Source organism: Epinephelus moara, chromosome 10, assembly GCF_006386435.1.
Source record: "Epinephelus moara isolate mb chromosome 10, YSFRI_EMoa_1.0, whole genome shotgun sequence".
Taxonomy (NCBI): Eukaryota; Metazoa; Chordata; class Actinopteri; order Perciformes; family Serranidae; genus Epinephelus; species Epinephelus moara.
Window position 1 is genome coordinate 24,806,984 of NC_065515.1, and position 23,740 is coordinate 24,830,723.

A 23,740-nucleotide genomic window follows, 5' to 3' on the forward strand; every position below is an offset into this window, starting at 1 on the left:
TCCCCCCCACCCACTTCAACACACACACACACACATAGACACACACTCATACACAGTGTGATACTGGGCCCAATGCCACTGGTCTTAGTTAAATGTCACATTTTTTGTGTTTGTGTGTGTGTAATGGTAGCATGGCACGCAATGAACAGCACCTGTGTTTTGGTTTTTAAAAAAATGCAAGCAAAGGTAATTTTTTTCGACCACAAAGCTCAACAGGGTGCCCCGAGATCACTGTTTTATTTTGAAAAATCCATTAAACTCCCCCAATCCATCATCTTGATTAACATTAAAAAATGTAACCTTTTGCAAAGATGATTTTGTGCGACAGTTCAGTTTGTCAGAAAATCCCTTTTCAACAATAAAGCAGTCCCCTGCCAGGAGAAAATACATTTTATATCAGCAAAGATTCACTGTTGCCACTCACAGCCCACAAAATGGGAGCTTGTTTTGTCTCACTAATGAGCCAGCAAATAAGAAAAGTTGCTAAGCTTAAAAGTGTAAATAATACGACAATATTTCGGACTCCAAGCTGCTCTGATCATTAAACCTCACGTGTTGAACTGCAACTCGAGCTCCCTATTTGTACTGCGCTGAAGACATTTGAATGAGAGATGCTCCAGCTCTGCATGGAAGCTGGATTTAGGAACAGACCTTCAACTTGTCTTAAGACTCACTCTTACAGGCTTGTTTTTTGTAATGATCTCTAATCAAAATCAAAATGTTGGCATTGTACATTATTATGTAGCAGTTATGCTGAAACGTGGTGGTTAACATGTTAAGTTTAGGCACAAAAACCATTTGGTTATGGCTAGAAAGAGAGCATGTTTTGGCTTAGCACCACTTGGTTTGGGGGCACAGTCCTCGCAGGAAAAGCAGCGATGTCTCTGTGCTTTTCATGCCATTATCCCCGCTGGAAAAACACTGACAGGTTGCTACAAAACACTACGCTTAGAGCCCAAAAGCGGATGGAAACACTCACTAAAACACAACTGGTTTTGTTGTTTGCTGACCTCGAACAACTGTCTGCATTTTGGCAGCTGTCTTGCCTCAGTCAGTGACACCTCATCCACCATCCCCTGCACCTCCTGATACCAAAATCAGCTTACATACTCTTTCACTTTAGAAATGCTGAAACATGCAAATGTAACGTATTTGTTACAACATTGTTACAACAACATTTTCATCTGCCGACTGGGCTGACTACAAAGCTTTACCTCACCGATGTTCAAACCGCAGCTCTACATTTGTCATCATTACACTTGTCAGTATATGTTGAATGTAGGCTCTAATTAAGTCTCCGAAACTTACCCCTGGTGATGCAGTCATGCGCTCTGTCTTATCAAGAAAAACTAGTTCTCCTAGTTTTGAGATCTAGTTTCAATTTACTTTTCCATGTTTCAGTTTTTAGGTTTTCACCAGTAAAGAGAGATTCACGGTTTTGCCAAAATGAGTCCTTCAATTTCTGCTACTGCTTGGCAAAAACATGTATAATCAAGTGTACGTGGCTAACATAACTTTCTTATTATGAGATTTTCTATGATTATGACATGTAATGCCTGGACATACCAAGCTGCTGCAACCTGATTGGCAGAAAAAATATTGGCATTGTACATTTCTGCAAATACGGATATGTTATATTTGTATGTTACTATGTCATGGATACGCAAAAACTGTGTTTCAAAAATGATGTCATTAATGTGTGGTTGGTTTATGCAGAAAAAAAGCATGTGGTTATTGTTAAGAAGAGACAATGTTTGGGCTTAAAAAACAGTTTTGGTGGAAAAGTCCTGGCTGGAAAAGTTGTCGAAGTCTTTCCACTTTTTGTTGCATATCCTGGCAGGAAAACAGTGATGTCTCAGCAGAGAGCAACTGCTTTTTGGGGCACAATCCTGGCAGGAAATGCAGTGATGTCTCGGTAAAAAACTCCCATGTGTGGTGGCTAAAAAGCTCCTGGAAACACAGCGATGACGATCATACAACAACTGCTTTTGTTGTTTGTTGAGAGGAGTCCTCTAAACTCCTGCCAACAAAGGCAGCTCATATTCTCCGTCACTTCAGAGGAGTTGATATGATAGAGATGAAAGGAAATGTGACGTATCTGAGGTGTGTAGTATGTACAATGGGCTGGAGGATGAGAACATATAGGATGCAAATTGCCTTTAACCTTTTGTGACTCTCTTTTTAAAGCTTGCATTTCATTCTTTATTTACATTTCACATATCTCATCTTGTCAGTCCTGTTTCACTTTGAAGCTGTTTCTTCATATGGAATTCAGAAATGCAGATCTCATATGACCTAAGGGAAATGCTTAACTCTAAAACTCATTCATTCATTCATCTTCTAACCACTTCATCCTCTTGAGGGTCACGGGGGGGCTGGAGCCTATCCCAGCTGACATCGGGCGAGAGGCAGGGTACACCCTGGACAGGTCGCCAGACTATTGCAGGGCTGACACATAGAGACAGACAACCATAACTCTAAAACTGCGGGATACAATTCAAGCAAAAACCTCAAAAAGATCTGCTCGGGGCCAAAGGCAGTTTCTGTCACTGGGGCATCTTCTGTGTTTACAAGGATGTCTTTCCTGGTGTGTGCTTCTGGGAAATAATAGCTTATGTTCACATGCAGTGTTTGGACAGTTTCTGCCTGTCAGGTTGGCTAAAATGACTTTTGCTTGCAGGCTTTTTGAAAGTTAAACAGAACTACTTGCTAAATACGTTGCAATAGTTTTGAAATGTTCCTCTGATCCGTAACCCCTGGCAGCAATTAAGCCTGCATTAGTTTCTCCCCCACTGGACATGAGAAACTCTATTTTAAAGAAATGGAAAGTTTGAGTTATGCAAGACAGTTGCTTTCAGATTTCAAGGAATTGGGAAACAGAGAGGAATGTCACATTGTCGGCCTGGATGCCGCATTTTTTGACATGAGGACACACTGTAAAACACACAGCTGGCCATTCACTCCCTTTCTGTATGCCAAGGAACAGATGTTGTGCAACTTCCTGTTTAGCAGTGAGACTATAGCCTCCACCCCCTCTCTCATTCGCCCACTTTCTCCAGCCCTCCATGAGTGAACCCTGGCAGGCAAATATGTATTGGGGCCTCCCTCTCTGTCCCACAGAGCTGACTGGATACCCATTGCTGTAAAATACGATTTAAAAGCACCAAACTCTTTCAACTGTATACTACTGCCTGCAAGTACTACCTAAATTTAAATTCTACAATGGCGGGAGTGTATTCTCAGCTTTTTGGAGTGCAGATTCATCTAAATAACGAGCTTATGTAATGGACCAGGACTGTACAGCATGTACTGTGTCTGATTTTGTGCACTGACCCCTCTCTTTATGTGCATGACAAATTCCCTTCGGGGCTTGTAAAGATCTATTCTATTCTAGAAGTGCTGAGTAGGAGATATAGTAACGGGGCTATCGTCACTCCAGCCAACAATTTGCCGACGTGCTCTTGCAGACATCGAGACCACAACAAGTGTTCCGACTGCCCGGGCCAGACGTGAGACAGATGAGAAGATAAAGGTTGTTGCATGCAGAGGTCTGAGACAGTTAAAAGACAGACTGGTGCTGTAGAAAAGTACCATTTCAAACTGAACTTGGAGCAGTGCTCACACTCTTGCCTTTTCTGCGGCATTGTGTCTACACTTTCCCACTTTCTCACTGGCCTGAAATCAGGACAAACAACAAGGGCAATAGCCCAAACCACAACTGAGAATCACTGTTTCTAATCAATAATGCAAACACTTGTACAAAAATGTCCAGGTGCAGGATTATGTGGTGATCAGAAAGACAGGATTTGATGCCAAACATGTATTTATTTTATGCTGCTGGGAACAAGCGGACCAATAACCTGACACTAACGCTGAGGTAAATAGCCGATTAATCAGTTGGTTAAACATTAATTGACAATAACTTAATCATCAACATTCTTTAGTACCAGCTTTTCAAATGTGAAGATTTGCTCTTTAATGTTTTAAGGCATTGTAAATAGATTATATCTGGATTTTACTCTGTTGGTTGGAGTCACCTTAAGCTCAGCAAATTTTTGACGGGCAAACTTTTCTGACATTTTCTTGATTGACTGATAACAACAAATTGTCGGGCTTTCTACTTGCGAAGTAAGTTTGACTACTTTGTCAGGATGTGCGTGGGTGGAAATCACTTCACACGACAAGGAATCTTTCGTTTCGGCACTTAACTTTGGCAGATGAATTCTGAACATACAGCCATTTACATCAGTGAAGGCACTAGGGATGGGCAACACAAGCAAAAACACTATTCGAAAATCGTGGCAACTATTCGACAATTTTTCGAATAATCCCCCCCCCAGAGCCACGCACACCATTCATCCATTCATCTTTAAAGGCCCGAACATACTCGAGCGGAACGGACTCCGCAGAGGCCCGCGCGGACTCAAAGCGGACGTCCGCAAGCCCTGTGAGCACCGCAAGCACCGGTGACTGCTCGGCATGTATTTTTCACATCGCGGGGATTTTTCACGGACATTTTTACAGGAAACTACAACGCGGAAGTGCGCTCGACTATGAAAGCCCGAATGACTGCGGACATTCCTCACGGAGTAGTAGTCTCTGCATGTTTCTCCTGTTTGTAGAAGAGCATCAAACTAGCTGGTAGCCCATCTCACACCGCTGTAGCAATCCTAGACTGCCCTTGTGTGGTTAGGAGCTGAATTGCATGTCAAATAAAGGGGGGGAAATAAGACGGCGAATAGTAATAGTCGCATTAAAAAATCAATTTTTCAAAAATAAAACGACTATTCGAAATTCGAAAATCGTGACCCATCCTTAGAAGGCACCAATGCTGGGTTGCGGTCTCTAGCTCGGGCATAGAACAGCAAGCTAGTGCTGTCCATGCAATCAAACATGAGCACCATTCACCCTTTACCAACTGACTCCTTTGAAAACTTGCTGTCTTCATACGTAATCTTGTCACGCCAACTAATCCCTCAATACGCTACATCTGGCAACAAAAAAACATATTTGTAAGGGAAGACAGGAGGTACAAATTTAACTATTGTGAACTGCCTTACAAAATCAGTGATAAAAAATAGTCATGAGTTGCCGTCCTATTTGAGATCTATTCAGTGTCTGTTGTTGTGAAGTGTATGTCTCAGATAAAACCAAAGATAAATGCAATTTCACTAGACTAGGGACACATCATGATACTGGATTTTCAGTGATATGTCAATCGCCAGTGCTGAAATATGCTAAATCTTCTTTTCCACCTAATTGCAAAGAACATAAAGTCCATTTTGTACAGTGGTGCCTCGAGCAAGGCGGGGCGGGGGGATGACCCCTCTGATTCAATTGCTGGCCCCCCTGGCGAAAATAATTACAGGCTGACATTACTGCCTTTAGGAGGCTGTAGCATGCTCATTTTTAAACTAGCATGAAGATCTTGTGAAACTAGACAACCTAGGGTATCCATTGGCATCGGCCATACTGGCATAGCTTGGCAGCAAGGGGGCTTAATAGCACTCCAAATTTAGGCTAAATTTTGGCAAAGGAACAACTGGCATGGCCATTTTCAAAGGGGTCCCTTGAACTCTCACGTCAAGATATCTGAATGAAAATAGGTTCTATGGGCACCCACGAGTCTCCCCTAAGCTTGAGAACGCTTGTTCCCAGCAAGAGCTTTGTTCTTTACAACTAATGTACTCCTTCAAATTATAGCTCTATATTTGTCTTTTTCAGGGATAGGAACACCTGCAAATTGAAAGAACAATTAATTGCCTAATATGTACCGACAACACATTAAAACAGGGTTGCTGTGTAATTCAAAATGTTAACTGTACTGGTATCGACATAGTTTTCAACTAAGATACATACTTCAACAGCATAACTGACTTCCTGAAATTAAGTAATGGATTTTGGTTTTGGTGTGCCACCCCAAGATTCTCAGTTTCTCCATTTGGCCATCCCTATGAAAAAAATCTTTGGGCGCCGCTGCTCCTGTAGTGCTCCTGCTCTCATGGTGATGGCCCACTGGCAGATGCAGATATAAAATGCAGTGCACTTTAAAAGAGATAATGTTTTTATATTTGTGTAACATTTTCAAACAAAACTAAAATTCATCCTATTTTTAACAGGCTTCGATGGTGCTCTCTGTGAGACAAGACTAATTAAAGTCACATAATTAAAGCGTTATCGGCCTGTCTTATCAGCAGAGATGTTCATTTTAGGCCGATGCCAGCATTTTAGTTTTAAGCCTTTATCTGGCGATACTTATGACATGCAGATATTATCATGCATTCGTAGTCCAGACCTAAGAGTCCCTGTAAGTGCAGTACACAGAAGAGCACAAAAGCACATGGACAATCAGCTGGTGGGATGCCTAAAACGAAATGGCGAGGTGAGTTGAGCATGCTTTGTGAAGGGAGTGTGTCTTTGTGCGTGTGTAAGGAGGCCAACATGTTCAGTGGAGGAAGCATAAAGCAGCCCAGAGCGGCTCAAAGGGGCCTATCCTCAAATGACCCGCCTCAACCGGCTGTTCCATCTCCATTCTATGTAAATCACCTCGACACAAAGAAGCCTCTTGGAGGAGGCCGATCACACGTTGCTCAACAGAGGAAGGTACATTAGCAAGCACCGGGAGGCTGCTGATAGACGGAAAAACCCTAAGAAACAGATTCAGTTCCAGTGCTTCCTGCCTGTTTCTGTTCAAACCTATACAGTGCTGCAGCAACACAGGCATCTATTTGAGAGCAAACAAACAGACAGAGCAGTGAAGGGCACCTTTGACCGCTGGCGTCGCAAATCAAAGGTCGGCTGTTACCAAAGACCTGAACCAAGTTCAAAAAAGTTGCTATCTGCAGTCGGCCACAGTCACACTGATCATTCTGAGAAATGACTGCACCGAGGGGACGGACAATCTCCAGTAACTGACATAATGTCTAAACAGTAGACTGTTAAAGTTTGAACTGAATCAGGGATGGAAAATAAAAACACACTTATCGTGATAAATAGTCACAATAACAAATACTTTTTTTTTCTTCCCCAAAACATCAGTATATGACATTTTCTTTCATGTGTTGGCTTCTGGACTGAACTATGGGCTGATTAGTTTGTTAGATGTTGTAGCCATTTTGAGTATAAGTTCATCCATGTTATTTGAGTAAAACATCCATTCTTGAGAATTGGGTAAAATCATGTCCTGCAGTGAAATTATTAATGAATAAATATCTTTTTGTCAACTCCGTGAGACATCAACTCTGTCAGATCTTAACTCTGACATCCATTACATAAGCCATTCAAAAAAAACTTCGATCTTTTAAAATATATTTTCCTAAATTGAACCCCCCATAACAGGGTTTTTTCCCAGTTCTCAAAAATGGGTGAAAACTGTTTAGTAGGATTTTATGTACACAGGCAGTTATGCTAACTTAAGTGCATTGTTCTGTTCTAATATGAAACCATTATAGCTACTATATATTGACATATCTACAACATACACTAGAAATTGTCATGGAGACATCAGTGTAAGAGGTGTATTTATATCTGGGTATATGATATAGAGCTCCTAGATATATTTGGTCTTCCAGGGACTGCCACATGGACACTGAAACACATGGTGCAGGGACATATTGGCACCTCATACAGTGCTGGACAAAAGGATGGTGCAGGACACTGTACAGTGTGAGCTGGTACTAAAACTACTGGTCGATTAATAGATTTGTCGAAGCTGAACGTCAGAAAATTGATCTGCGACTATGATTCATTGATCATTTTAGTCAACTGTTAAGCAAAACTGGAAATTATTCCTTGTCTTCAGCTTCTTATGTATCAAGATTTGCTGCTTTTCTCTGTTGTAAATTATTGGAAATAAGACATTTCTGGGTTTTGGAAAGGTAAAATGGCATAGCAGGCAATTTGGGGTTGGGCTTACTTCTTGGCATTTTAGAGACTAACAGTAAAATTAATATTAAAGGAAGTAAGTGACAAGACAAACGGCAACCTCTGGGGCTGAAAAATGAAGCCATGCCAAAAACTGCAGTTCCTTGAAAGGCTAGGCTCCAGTAGTGAGTCAGTCCCTCTCATGTTATGATGCCCAAATTTATAGCAGAAACAAACATGTTTACAGCATGGTACAAAAAGTGGTTTTGGTCTTTACGGCTAATTTTAGCATTCTTGACAGCTGTAACTGGGCGAATTTTTAGATAACTCACTGTTAATTTTTTATTAAGGCATAAAGTTATGTATAATTAAAGTCGCAGCTGCTTTGAGTGACAGGCTGTCTGTGAGGTGTAAACAGTCTACAGCCCTTTTTACACAGAGATTGGCCATAGGGCCGCTACAGAGTCCCTTCTTCATGCCCCCTTTGCATTTTTGAACAAAACCAAACGACCACTACACCGCTCCTGTGTGTCATTTTGGACTGCATCCTGGCATTGTGGAATCAAAAGAAACATGACACATAAAACAACTGTGTTGGCCTCTGTTGCAACATATAACACACACATTGGCAGCCCTTTCTAAACAATAACAATGACATTATATAGCAATAACAATTATTTACTGTCTCTGTTATATGGCGGCTGAGCTCGTTCTTTGCGTGGAGGGTAAAGACCTCCTGGACCTCACAATTTTCCCAATTTGCAGACTTATTTATTTATTACTTTATTTTCCACTGTTCTTCTTTGAGTTAGCTGCTAATTGCTAACAGTGCCTTTTTAAATCTCCCGTGGTGGGTCGTACACATAACAATGTAACGTACCCCCCATGATTCCATCCTACTGACATCATTTTGGTGCTGTTAATTCCTCTGTTCCTCGCTTAGAGGCTTACCTCCCGTGAACATGAATATTTTTTACTGTATACACTCAAAGGGAACACGCTTAAATCAGTATTTCTTATATCACAATGAAGGAAATTCTAGGACCCATACATCCTCCTAGTGTCTGATGGAAAGGGCGCTGGATCAAAGAAATATTTGATAGAGTTGAAAGAAATAGATCTGCACACCAATTAGCTCCTGCTAGATGGATTTAATGCTATTCTCACAACGTTACACACACTTTTATCCAGTAATCAGAAACAGCTCCAGTGAAAACAATTTTAAAACGGCCCTCTGTACGCAGAGGACCGATGCCACATCAACACCACCATCAAACAGCTGCAGCATGATCATTTATGTAGGTCAAACACATTTTATTCTCACATTTATGGCAGAGAACAGCCAAAGCCACAAATGTATCACACTGATGTGATGATCAACAGGTTTAAAGAAACAGCACGGACCACAAACCCTCTAAATCCCTCACTGTTAATTACTGGGTAGGGGCTGGACGGAGCACTCCACTGTGTGGTAATTCAATAAGCCCATGGCCCACTAGCTAATAATATCTCCTGTCTGGAGAGCAGACCAGCACTGGGAGTGTATATGGGGAGAGGGCGTAGTGAGGGACAAGTGGGAGCAGCAGATCGACTCCTGGACAACAAAACAAGCCTCAATATCTATCAGATTAACCCCCATGAAGACGGATTCTCAGCGTGTGCATCGATCTGTTTAATGCCTGTTTATGTGTCTGCATGTGTCATGTCTGTGCGTGTACGTGTAGTTCGTGTGTATGCTCTCATGCTCATATCTGAGGCTGACAGTGACCAAGTGACAGAGAGCAGAACGCATCCTAAAGTAATCAGTTGGACAGCCTGCGGAGCTCATTAGATACAGCGGACATGTAATTAAGAAATCTCTTCGCTGCCAATCCAGCTCATGAGCATCAGTCGTAAACCTTGTGTGCACACGCGCACACACACACACGACGTCTTTCACGTTACAAGAGAAAAAAAACCCACACAAATCTTCCATGCACACTCGCACAAAATCACCACCCTTTAAACATTCATTTCTGTGCTAAATGAGGTTGATGTCTGATCAATTGTGTCAGTAAATCCTCTTATCCCCGGGTAAGTATCTGCAGCTCAGCGGGCCAGCTGTCAAGAAGGTGGGAGGCCGAGGAGGAGGGGACAGAGAGAGGGACAGAGCCAGATAGGAGGGAAGGGAGCAACGGACGGATGGATGGAAGGGATGATGGGTGGACTGGGGGGGAGGGCATTGTCCCACTCCAAAAAGCCCCAACGCTCACATGATCCCACCATCAAACACGCGTAATCTCTCCATCTCGCTGAGAACATTAGATCATCAATTGAGTAAAGTACTTGATTTTTTTTTTTAAATGCAGCTGTGATTGAGATAAAAACTGTTAATGGTGAAAGAAAATGACAATATTCTCTTTTGTTATAAACAGCAAAATGTCAAAAGCTGATCCACTTTTTCTGACTGTCTTTAACAACCACAATAAATAAAGCCCATGATAGCTTTTAGCTCTTGTTAATAGGAAAATGTTTTTCCCATGAAGGCATACGGCTGAGACAACACAAGCACTTGAGCTGGTGAACTTCTCTGACCCTAAATTCTGCCCTGTAGTGAACCCTCTAATGAACTCGCACACACTTTCCATGAAAAGAAGAGAAATGAACTCCCAGTCCTTCTAACCCCCCTCACTCTGTTTCTACATAGCACAGCCTCAAACAAATAAAAAACACACATACAAATACACATTGTTTCCTCCATATGTAGGCCACTTTTGCCGTGTCCTCACATCTACAAACACTTGCAGACTTACTTTTGACACAGAGGCAAAGGATCGATCAGGAGGCCAGGGCTGAGACACGGACTAGATAAAGATTGTTTTGCAAGTGATAAAAAAGTTTGGAGCTTAAACAACAAGAGCTAACACAAGTCCGCTTGTGCGGACAGAACAGGCTGACCAAGCAGTCCTGGAAAACAAACAAAGGGGTGGGCCAAAAGGTCCAATGTAAACCGCAGCATCTGTCGGATGAGGTAACTCAAAATTAGTTCCTAGAAGTATTCTCTCGCTGTTACAAAGGGTTGTGGAGAGATGGGTATGCACCAACACACACACACACACACATAGACAATACACATTAGCCCAGTCAAGCTCATGCTGTGACCAAGTGAGTGTGACCAGGGCGACCTGACCTCTGGATCTGTGACCAGATCCTAGAAAGACAGCCAGACTACACAAAGCTCAGTAGCAACAGTTATCACGAGTTTAGTCTCGAAGTAATGGTCTGAAAAACTGGGAAAGAAAATATGTTGGACATGGCCAAAGATTTAAAAAAAAAAAAAAAAAAAAAAAAAAAAGTAAGATAGAGCTTGGGGTGACAAGAAAAGGACAAACTGACAATAAGTAAATTTCCATTTGCCTGTTTTATGTAGCCTGGTTCCAGACCATAGACCCCGCCCACTCAACTGAGTAGGCTTGCATCTCTGGTCTGGCATACTTCAATGAATTTGCGATTTATCTCGTCCAAACGATGGACGGACCAATGAACGCCGGGGGTCTAGCGATTAGCCAATCAGCGCCACGCTGATGTCAAGCTGTACGCCGGTGGGTAACTGGTGAGGATAGCAACAATGGCGACCGCTACAGATCCTACAGACCACATTAACGATGCTATCGAGGTATTTCGCCACTACTCGCGTTAATGGAGGACCAAATTAAGGAAGCTGCTAAACTGGATTTAACGGCGATGCAGCTGGGCGTGCACGACGACGGAGACATTTTAAACGGGCAATGCTCGCTTGTTTTCGGCACCCCCGAGGCATGGATACTAATGACGTCAGATTCTGGGTGAGTCGTTGATCTCTACTGATTGGTTAGGGAAAAATCAAATTCCCTCCCCCTTGTAAATCGCCTTCAATGGAAGCCATGTCAGACTGAAGGTTCTGGGAGCTTCAGTCTGACACTCAGGCTATGTTTTATGTGCATATTGCATATTGGGCATTAAAAAAAAAACAGGGGAAAAAAAAGGAAATCCAAAATAATTCTGAATCGTATTTCACACTTGGCTGAAGTGGAAAAGTGGAAAAGGTCTGATGATTAAAAAATGACTAAGTGCGATATAAACAGACTTATGAATGATGATGTGCATGAAGCATGTGACTGAAACGTTCACTGAGGCTTCTGCTTTACCTAAGAGATGAAAAATTACAAAAACCTCAGATCTGTGTGGAGCAACGAGGAGAATGTAACCTTTATAATAATACAAAACATAAACATAAATGCAACATTATATTTTCTACATTATTATCAGTCCTTTGAATTTTGATTGGTGTTGTTTATCTCTATGAAACTACTCCTAATATTCGTCTCACTTTTAACACTGTGTTAAAATTTGCACTACATTTGGATAGAAACCTAAATATTGATTATGGCACTAACAAGTTTACATAGTCTACAGACACATTAGCAGCTCTGTGAGTCTGTACTTTGGCACAGTGTTGCCTTAAGCTAAATGCTAAAGTTTGTGCTAACATGTTGATGTTTAAGCGTGTGTAATAGGCCTATTTAACATGTTAACCATCTTAGTCTAACACACACTAAACACTAAACACAAAGTACAGTCTGTGGCCGGTGGGAATGTCATTAGAGTTGCAGGTATTTGGTCATAAACCAATAAACCAGTGGAGCTAATGGTGGCACTAGAGGAAAAGTCAAAGTTATCAGGATTCATGTCATCGCAATCCATCCAATAGTTGTTGCAATGTTTCAGTCTGAACGAAAGTGGTGGATTGACTCACAGTCCGACACTGCCATCCCCAGCATCATGGTGCTAGCATGACTAAAAAGGATCATGGGCAGATTATGAGACAATGGGCCCCTGGGCACAGATGTGCAAAAGGTTCCACCACTTCTCCTACACAGTGGTTTTGTTTCTCTTCGTGGTCATTTTGTGTTTCTTTCTAGTTCCTTTGCATCTCTTTGTGGTCATCTGGTGTCTCTTTGTGGTTATTTTGTGTCCCTTTGAACTAAATTTGTCTCATTTTTGGCTGTTTGGTCTCTCTCTGAGGTCATTTTATGTCTCTGTAGTTCCTTTGTGGTCTTTTTGAGTCTCTCTCTGCTAAAATATGTAATAATTTGAGTGACATTTTGCAAGTGAAGGTCAGAGGGGTCCTGACACTTCGGACCCCTGGGTCTGGGCCCAGTAGGCCTGTTCAGTAATCCATTCGTGCTTAGAAGGACCAGTAGCTTTGCACGTTTTACCCCTTTAACTCACACTGCTTTTCTATCTGTTTCTTACCAACAACAAACAACATAAAAATCAAGCCACAGACACTCAAAATAATTCCATTGAAATGGAACCAAAGTTGCATTATTTGCTTGTTTTTTGTCATCCAGGTTTATTTCCTAATAATGTTGCTCTAGAATGATATATTTTATAGCAGCGGCTCAAGTCTCTTTAAAGCTCTTTTTCACAGTACAGAGGTATGGACTGAAACTAATGGCTGTCTGGAAAATTGAAAATCAATATAAAATCTCTAAAGTTAAATTTGTGAAAACATGAAAAACCTCTAGTTCAATCTTCTCGCTTTTGTTGAACAATAGTCCTGTTGTTTTAACCAATTCCCGAGATTTAAGAGAGGCTCAAAAGCACCCATTCAATCTGTTTTTCCGTAAACATTATTACAGAGTAATGATGACTATAATGGTTGTAATCACAGCTGCCCTGCTGAGCTCATAATGGTGAGAGCAGAACAGAGAGTGTAGACATCATGTACATGTAGCACAGGTGGATTGGCGCGAATGTTTTTGTACTCCAGGGTCAAGATCAGATGCTGGAAAATGTTTTGTGATGTTTGTCCTCTACTCTCTGCCCTTTCATCAACCCACAGCCGGAGCATGAATGAATATCTTCAAGGTTGTCAGCGAGGAGGAACCACAGTTGTAAACAAAAGCGTCACGTGCTTCTCTCAAGGACACTAGAGAAACAAATCTACTATCTACACATTACACTAACACATTCACACAGCGAGCCAGTTAATAGGCCCATTACAGTAGGTGTGGAAGTGTGCTCATATCAACACCTCCCACACCTCTGTAAACACAGGAAGAGGAAAAAGCACCAAGAAAAAACCTCATCAGAGTGGTCGATGATGGAAGGATGCAGCGTGACAGACAACAGACAGGCAGAAAGAGAAAAGCAGGATGGAGAGGACTAACAGGGAGGGACAAGTGTTGAGAGATAAACTGATAGTGAAGGACAAGGCAATGAGAGCTGGAAGCGCCCTTTGAATTTGAGTGGCATCCCCGCTGACCACATCTGAGACCTCAAGTGAGTCACAAGCGGCAGCAAAGCCTTGTACCTGTCACAGCTGGTTAAAATGATCCCATGATTTTAGAGGCAGGAACTGAGCTGTTGGAGGCCATTAAGATGAGATCTGTAACTTAAAGATGCAAAATCATCATGCAAAGTCATCTGAGTAACGTGAGAAATGTATCACAGTGAGGTTCATATATAATCCATATGGAAAACCCCAAATGCAAATAAGTGCAGCCGCTGAATTTGCCCTGTTTGTTGCAGGTTTCTCCCGCTGGGGAAAGAAATTCAAAATAACTTGTTCAAAGAGTGCACAGGGATTAGAGGCATTACCTCAGTGCATCTGTGCAGCACTAGCGTTTAGTGCTCCAGCTCCACTTCTGTGGAAAATCACAAAGCAACAGCAGTGCAGACAGGCAGCATCTTCTACCACATACATTCTGATGTGATCCAACAACAAACACACACACACACACACACACACACACACACACAGGCAACACAGATCCTACTCACAGTGGCCATAACCTATTTCCCTGCCCGGGCTGCCTCCAGTCGCAGGTGATGCCATGGGGTGCCACATGCCTTCGGGTGCAAGTGTGGCGCTGGCAGGACGCCAGTCACTCAGGTGTTGGCTCAGTGACAAACTAAAAAAAATGACGCAGACACTCCGGACATCAACTACTTTTCAGGACAGAACGGGGACAGACAGGCTGACATGGAAAAGGGGCGGGGCGTTAGTGAAGAGCAAAAGAGGTGGAGTCCACCGGCGCCGGTTATAGGATTACCCAGATTATCCTTCCCCAGAGATCAATCCAACAGGAACTGTTTACTGACCGACTGCTGCACAAATCAGCTCTCCTAACGCCCACTCACACCGCGTCTCCCTATCTCTCTCTCTCTCTCTCTCTCTCTCTCTCTCTCTCTCTCTCTCTCTCTCAGCGCGTTGGTAAAACTATCTGCACAGAGACACCTGTTGTAGTGGCAGAACAGCGTGTCTGGCATGGGGAGGGAGGGTGGTCATGGCAGAGGGGGTCACGCTTAAGAGAGCTGCAACCAGAAGTTTCCAATTACTCCCTCTTAAAAGGGAGCAAGACCAGAGAGCATGGGAAGACAGTGCGGCGCTGATGTTCCTCTACACCACATAGGTTTCTACGTGTCAATGACATTTTTTCCCCTCATTTTCTTCCCTTTTGCTGAATATTAGTCACAGACTTTCTGTCTAATGTGTAGGTGGTATAAATGGGATGTGAGTGTTGAGAAAGGAAGTGACAAGAAGTGGCCATGGGCTAAAGAATTCTCTCTTCTACCTCCCGCAAAACAGCTCTGATTGCCCTTAATGCCAAGAAATAAGTGTGCCAGCGTGATAGGTACTGTTAAGGCATGTGGAGCCGCCTACGCGCACATTGTTAGTATGTTTGTGTGTTTAACAAGTGTTATAACATTCCAGGAAGTCAGGAATTGTCTGTTTCAGTGCTCTAGGATGGCCGACAAACACACAGCAAAGTGAAAACCCAGATGCAAACACAGGCCAAAAATATACCTTAAAGGCAATGAGGAACAATACATGACAAACCCTAAGGGAACCTAAATAAATTAAGAAATCCAAGCAGGAATGGATTCAATCTTCAGTCAGACTGTTGCAAGACTGTTGTTGCGACTCCATGTGTCAGATAGGGCTTTAAATAACAGCAGTACATTTGTATTGGTGGAAGAAACAGCACTAAAATCAGCCTGTGAAAAGCAGGAGTTAAGTTTGTTCAACAATGTCAGAGGCAGCATGCATTCTTGGCCATGGAAGTATGTCATATCATTATAACCAGAAAATAGCCCGAGCCAATAAATGTGAAATTGGCACTGATTTTAGTCTGCAGCTGCTCCTTTTAATCTATCCTGCCGTCCTATCAAATGTGCACCCTGTTCCACCCTTCAAGCTTTGGAAACACACATTTGCATTGAAAGACAGCACTAAAAACTTGAGACGCCCTCCCCAACATGTGTGCATCTATTTTACTTACATGACTCAACAGAGTTTGCTTGTGCAGTGCACCTGCATGAGGCTGGATCGTATGTCTATACAGTACTTGAAGGACAGCCACCAGTAACCAGATCCCTTCAGTGACAGTAACCTGGCAAGAGCCTCAACAGGCCGACACAAGAAGAGGGCAAGGCGGAGAAGGAGAAGAGACACATGCTGCCTCTCTTTCAGACTTAACAAATCCCGCAGGGAGAAGCTAAAATAATACAGTCCTTCTTAAATGCATGCTGTGTTATAATAGCGTGTCGTGGCCCACATAAAACACGCCAAATTAACCCTGAGAGCCATAATTAGCATTCATAGATGTATCATGGACTATGAAGACATGCAGAGGATAATTGACAACCTTAAATTCATGTTTCACACTTAAACGTACCAATAATCTAATCACTATTTGTCATCGATGTCGTGTATATTTGTGTCTACAAATTGTAAATGTTGCACAGGCTTTACTGAGAAACAGAAAAACAATAAATCAGCCAGTTTGTCGCTAAACCGATCTCAAGAGGAGACAGTTTGCTCCTTATGTCCTACTCTCGTTGCTAGCAGTGATTTTTGACAACAGGAAGAACATTATCATGCAGCACGCTCGGCTGGGTGGACATTTGTAGAAAAAGAAACGAGCGTAAAGCACAAAAAGCAGAAAAATGTATTTTTTCCCTCCAAACAGCAATGTGTGCCTGTGTGTTGTATTAATGTGTGTGGGTGTGAGATAGGAGTAGTGCATTAAATGGCACTCAGAGCACTCAAAATAGCCAAGCGAGATTTTCAGTGGGTTCTTCATGTCTCTCAATGGAGAGGTTTAATGAGACATAATGTTCTTAGCTGCTACCTGTGGAGCAAACAGTACCATGAAGAACTGTTTTGCCTGGTTAGTTGAACCAACTTCTACTGAGCCATAAATCCCTTCAGCCCATTCCTATTTATGGTGTTTAAGAGCACCATGGTGTTCAAACCTTCTGATCACGTACTTGTTTTGGGAATGACTCTGCGTATAGGGCTAAACAAACTAATGTTTTCCTCATTGATTAATCTGTTAATTAATTGTATGATAAAGTGACTAATTAATTAGTCAATAAAATGACTGAAAATAGTGACATTTTAAAGTTCCCACAGCACAAGGTTACATTTTAAAAGAGCTGTTTTTGCCCAGCCAACAATCCACCCAGAGATTCTGGTGTTTTTTCTTCATAAATGAAACGATTCATTAATTATTGAAATTGTTTCTTTCCTGTTTATTAACCAATTCATTAACTGACTCATCATTACAGCATTATCTATATCAAAAGATGTTGCATAACTTTACACAGTGGTAAAAAAGTAACTGAGTACATATGCTCAAGAACTATTATAGTGGCCGATTTAACATGCCCAAGCTCCTAGGCCACCTAACTTGCAAGGTATCCCAGTTTTGACTCATGTTCTAGTTCCTTTTTCTGTTAAGACCCAAAGTACTCACGAGGCAGGGAAAACTTGAACAATCTACAAATACTACTGGGGAAGTCTTTCTAACTTACTTTTCACCCAGTCCACTACTGACTTGCTGTCCAGTATGCTCACTTATTGCACATTATCACATGCTGTAACCCTACACAACACAGTGTTACGGCTCTATGTGTTCTGTGCTGCTGCCCCTTTTCCCTCCACTGTAGATCTGCCCAGGTGTGCAGCATTAGTTAATGAGGTGCATTGCACCTGGCATGGAGGAGGTGCTTAAGAGCTCCTGTGCCAGCAGCAGAGGAGAGAGGCCTCTGGTGTGGGCAGTGTTGGTCCTGCTGCCTCTCAGCCTGAGATTTTTGTTGTCTTATTTGCTTGTTTTATTTGTTAACAAATCCCATGGATTTGAGTGATTTAAGGTGTCTCATGTGGTTATTTTGGCTCAGTGGTGGCGTTTTGTTCGCCCTATAGGGCCGCCCAAAGGTGGGGTGTAACAACAGTCAAAAACTTATTGCGATCGAATCCTAATCAGACTTCACATCATCTTCCAAGCACCATGTTGTACCATTTCATTTTTGAAATGCGTATAAAAAAGCGGGCACCATACCTGTCGTAAATAACAAATTATACCTGTATTCTGTCACAGACATAGCCTGGGAATCCAGACCCAAATCTAAAAAGATTTAGGGTCTGGCTATGAGTAATGCAAATGGCCCAACTCGAGGGGCGGCACCAAGCATGCATTTGAAAATATCACTACGACCAATCAGAACAATACACGGGGTGACGTATCCAGAGCGCTACCAGCAGAGCTAACTGGTAGATTAGACTCTTGCCGTATCCGGTCGGCAAAACAGCAAAAACGTCCTTCTTGCAAAGGAAAGACTCGAGCGCCGTCTTCTGTTACTCTTTTAGAGAAAAGGCCAAGTCTAACTCGTTGTAGCGGCCAAAGCCGTTTCAAACAACTGGTGTTCATCCGTAGCCATCTTGCAATGTTTACCGACTGATTCCGGACTTCGGCGTCGCAGCGCTGTCGTCATCCGTTTAGCTCGTCTCTGGCCCGCCTATATCAGATACACCGATGTGATTGGTGCAGCTCGGCTCCAAGGACATGGATAATGAGCATCACTACTGATTGCCAGAGTGACTCGCTGAGCAAATTCAAATTGTGCTCCAGCGAGAACTCTGGATTTCCAGGGTATAGACCTATGATCAGTTTATAAATACATATTATTGTAGATGACACTAAGCAACAGTATATGAGGGAGTTCAAATCCCCCTCAATCAACTATAACATTTAATTGCTGCTTACTTGTTAATGAATCAGCAATAACGATCCAATAATATAACAGAACACAGTCAGAGGCCAGTCTATCAGCTGAAACACCAGAAAAATGTTGGCATTGTAAGTTTCTACAAACCACAGACATGTTATATTTGCATGTTATTACGTGGCCAATACCTTGAAACTTGTTTCAACAACACTGAGGTTAACTTGTGGTTAGATTAACGCACAAAAACCATTTGGTTAAGGTTAGGAAAAGATCATGTTTCGGCTGAAAATACCCAGTTCAGGGAGCAGGGAAAGCAGCGATGTCTCAGGAAAAAACAACCGCTTTTCGTGCCTAAAAAGATGCTCGATCACAACAATTGTCCTTTTAAAAAACATCCACATTTGAGATGCAACGACTCGCTAAATTGAAACTGGGTCTGCTGTTTGGCAGGCGTCTCACCTCGATGGCACCTCCACCTCTGGATGACGAGGCTCAGCTTATATAACATGTAACTTTAAAAATGTTCATGTGACAAATGTGCAAATGTAACATATTTGTGGTTTGCAGAAACATACAATGTCAACGTTTTCCTCTGACGACTGGGCTGGGTCTACATAAAGAGTGCTTTTATATTTAAAGCATATTTTGCTGCTCATACTTTAGTGCTTTTACTTGACTGTAAACGCATGACTTTTATTTGTAATGGAGCATTTTTATGGTGCAGTCTAAAATTTAATGATTTGAATACTTCCACAACCACTGCCGAGACACATTATTCTTTTAATGGGCAACCAATAGTGTTTCCCCTTAAAACACTGAAGTAGGGAAGGCTGCGAGTCATTTTGGTTTTAGAGACACATCAACAGCTATTGCAGCATGTGTCTACATGAGAAAATAGTTGCATTTATTCAACACTTGATATAAAATGTAGCTGTATATTTAGCTGTTATGCCTTAACGATTGATGAATTAATTAAAAACAAACACAGATATGAGGAGATGCTTTAGATCAGAGGGATGTGTTAATACATAATGTGCGTGTAAAATTAGAGCTGGTGTGCATCTGTGCGTGACATGTATGTTGCTACTGCATAATTAGCAAAGAAATAGCTTTATACATCTCATAACCTAACACCGTCCGCCGCAGCCTGTGGGCCTTTCAAGGTTCTCTGCTTGATTAAAGCTGGAATTAAATCAAGGCTTTGACCTTCTTCACTAATGACTAATTACTGGCAATTAGCCCAGAGAATGGCCTCCTTACGCCCCTTCTCTTCCCTCCTCCTGTTCTCACAATTAGCACCCACCCACTCACACACACAGTCAAGACAAGCAGCCTCTTTTACACTGACACGTAAATACACACACTCAATCAAAAGCGCCTGGGAATAAACCCATTGTGTGCATTGTGTGCTAATGCATGCGTCGGCATTGAGGCAATGCAAGGTCTCAAGCTACAGAATTCTTGAGCAAATACCTGCAGAGAGCCACACCCCTCTACCTGTGTGGTTTATTTAACTCTGCAGGAGTGGGTGGGGAATGCTCTGTGCAGGGATCGGCCGTTAGAGAGCCGGTTTAATACTGCCGGCACTTCACAGTCAAATAGTACCACCCACATTCTTTATGTCACATGATATCACGGTCACATTTGGCTGCAATAAGCTATGCATATAGGAGGTCTGTATATCTGCAGCTGTGAAATTTAGGCATGGGTGTGTGGCCTGGTGTGTGTCCTTTTCTGCCTCTGAGCGTGTACTGGGAGGTGAGCTGCTGACCCCTGGCAAGTGATGAGAGTTCACATCAACTAGGGTGACCTCTTTCTCCACCCCCCCCAAACACACACTTCCCCTTCATTTTGCTCCCTTCACTCTTCTATCCCGTTCTTCTTTCTGCCATGACTTCCCCGATCTGCGAACTAAATAGGCTCTCACTGTCAAAAGTAGCAAGTGGGTCCTCGTCAGCGCGTCTAGAATCACTTCCACTGACGGAAAATAAAAAAATGCTGAAGTGCTGGGAGGGAAAAAATGCTGATTCTACTTAAAGCCCGAGGGCAGGCCTGTATCATCAAACCTGCTGAAACATAACATGTCTGGGAAAAGCTGAGTGGATCGACGAAACAAATCCGCACATAATCACAAGACTGTTTTCTGACTTGGCCGCACACTAATGACAGATTCATGCTGGAGTGATCGCCTCCCGTTGGAGAAATAAGTCGTGTTTACGGCCCTGTTTTCACAAAAGTTTTGGTGTGTGTGCTGTTGATGCAAAAATACATCATAAATCATAGTTGTGAGCAAACACACAGACAAAACAAGAGCAGTTCTTCCTTGAATGTTGAATGGATCTCTCAGTGGTTGTGGTTTTGACTGGGAAACAGCTCAGTGGCTTTAACTTTTATCATGTAAATAAACTAAAATACAGTTCAGCTCATACTATTTTACTACCAGTAACTTTATTGCTGATTCAAAAATTACAAATATTCAGCATTGAACCCAGACTGCAAGTCACTGTGGGCTTGGAAAGCTGCAACAGCATTACTGTAGGACCACAATGGGCCAACAAAACTCTCCACTGACACCAGGATTGATCAAATTCTTTGAGATGAGCCGTTTTAAACTCTCTGTGCCTTTCGAAACAGTTGGACAAAGTTACAAATTGTGCATATGAGTGTTGCATATGACAACTGTAGCCCAAGAGTAACATCAGACACTACAAGACACTTAAAATAAAGGATCAATAACATATCTGCAGGATAATACACCGCTCTGATGGTGTCCTGATGTGCATAAATCTTAAGATGTCACCACTGTCTGATCAGAGTCTTAAAAGACAGACAAGAAAGGCTGTGCAGCCCTGGGGGAGTGCTCTTCTGTACGCAGTGGGCTTCCCTCTACATGCTCTTCCATCCAGATGTCTCCCTCATTCCCCTGGGAGCCACATTCATTATGGAAACAATTTTCAGCCCCTCAAAATGGTGCCGAGATATCTGCGATAACATAAAAGTTTTATCTTCAAAGACCGGTTTTATTTGTTTTTTGCAACGCCACACTATTATTCATTCCCCCTCCACCACAGAAGGCAGTGGTTTAGAAGCACATGGCATGTGTCTCTACTGCAGTAGGTTTAACAATGAGTGTATCTTTCAGGGAGAGAGAAAAACATCACATGATAAATGATGCATATAGTGTGTGACTCAATGAAGCTCAAACAGCCCCAGACTCTCACTCCTGATAGACTCTGAAATCTAGAAAAGATTAAGCTACAAAAACAGACACCTAATGTGGCACACTGTAAGTAGGATATGAGCAGCGTGTATCCCACATGTTGCAAACTCCAAAGTGGAGTCCCATTTCCTTGTCTCTGTGGATTTTCGGCTGTCACAAAAAATCCTGATCATAGAGAAGAAGAAGGCATCAGCTGGTTCAAGGGCAAAGTCACCGAGTCAGAGCAGAGTTCAGCTTTACAGAGCAAAATCACATCATGCTGTCATTCAGCTGAATAAAGCCACAGCGCTGACCTGGGCGCGTCTGACACTCGTTTTTACCCACAAAGTACAAGTTTGTTTATCAGCAGAAATCCGCCATTCCTCAAAGCAGCTTGGTGCATTTAGTCTCTGGATCTGACGGCCATCCCAGACCAATAAATTGTGTTTCTGTCTTAAACAGTTTAGCAAGAGACGCGCGACAAGCGCCATAAATTACATAAGCGCAATTAAAGTGCCAACCTCTGACCTTGCCTGACCGGCACAACCACGATCACCTGACTTTTGTATTGGTCGCAGCTTTCGTTTCTATTGGCACAGTTGCCCAAAACGATTATAAGCACAGAGAGGATAGCACACAGTTTCACAGACGGGAGTCGGTTGGTTAAAGTCCGCGGACGCTTTCGCGCACGGCTCGCAGGGCTGGAGAGAGAAGACGCCATGAAACAAACGCACTCTCTCAAGTCAAAACAAAACGCAGCAGCTCTGCGAGGAGCACAACACACAGGCAGGGCTGTAAATAAATCGTTGTGGCGTACTTACTGAGGTGTAAATACGGATCATTACTGTCCATACTGTGCGAGTTGTTGCGTCGATTTCCTACAGTCGGTGCTGCTCCGCATCCCAGCGCATTCCTCTCCCAGCCCGACTGAACTCTGCAAGGCGGCTCTACACAGGGGCCCAGCGAGGGGGGGCGGCGGCAAAACAGGGCTTCTCCCAATGACAACAGTGGTCGATATCAAGCTCCAACACGATCATGACGAAACATCTCTCCCGCAGTGACACCGTGTTGCAATATTTTCACAGTAAAATGTTGCTTCCTAGAATCACAACAAAAAGGGGGGAAAAGACGGTGCGGTCTTTGAACGCAGCATGTTTTTTTCCGGCCATTGCTTTTCAACATAATCTGAAAAATCTCTTTTATAAACAGCCAGCAAGTCTGATAAGAACATGTAAACATATTAATGATGCCAGGAGATTTTATAATTTAAAATTAACTAATGCTGGCAATGCCTCTTTTGAATATTTTGAGCACAGACACAGATGACCCACTTTAACATTTATTTTAAATTTCCTGCAGTTTAATTGCACAATAATCTGCTTTTCTGTCCTCAAATCATCATTATTAATATGCATTATTTACTCAAATGAAACACCTAATGTCACATTGCTTAACTCTATTAAATCTAGTAATTTGTGATGCTACATTTAAAATTATAAAACACTGTTTTAATCTCCCGCCGCCTCTCTCTGAGGGGATCTCTCCACTGTTTACCTATTACTAGTGTGAGTCCCGGTCTGGGTACCCCCCGGAGTCCCCCCACACCCCTCTTGTGTGTGCGGGGTCATGCAGGGGTGA

General features: G+C 42.6%; 1 protein-coding gene across 1 annotated transcript in view; it reads right to left on the reverse strand.

The window, feature by feature from the left end:
• rxrgb (retinoid X receptor, gamma b) overlaps positions 1-23,084 on the reverse strand; it is a 42,058-nt gene extending 18,974 nt beyond the window's left edge. Inside the window, exon 1 of the mRNA XM_050054728.1 lies at positions 22,924-23,084. Within this exon, the coding sequence (XP_049910685.1) occupies positions 22,924-22,954 (31 nt within the window). The 5' untranslated portion in view covers positions 22,955-23,084. The remainder of the gene's footprint in view (positions 1-22,923) is intronic.
• Positions 23,085-23,740: the final 656 nt, after the last annotated feature.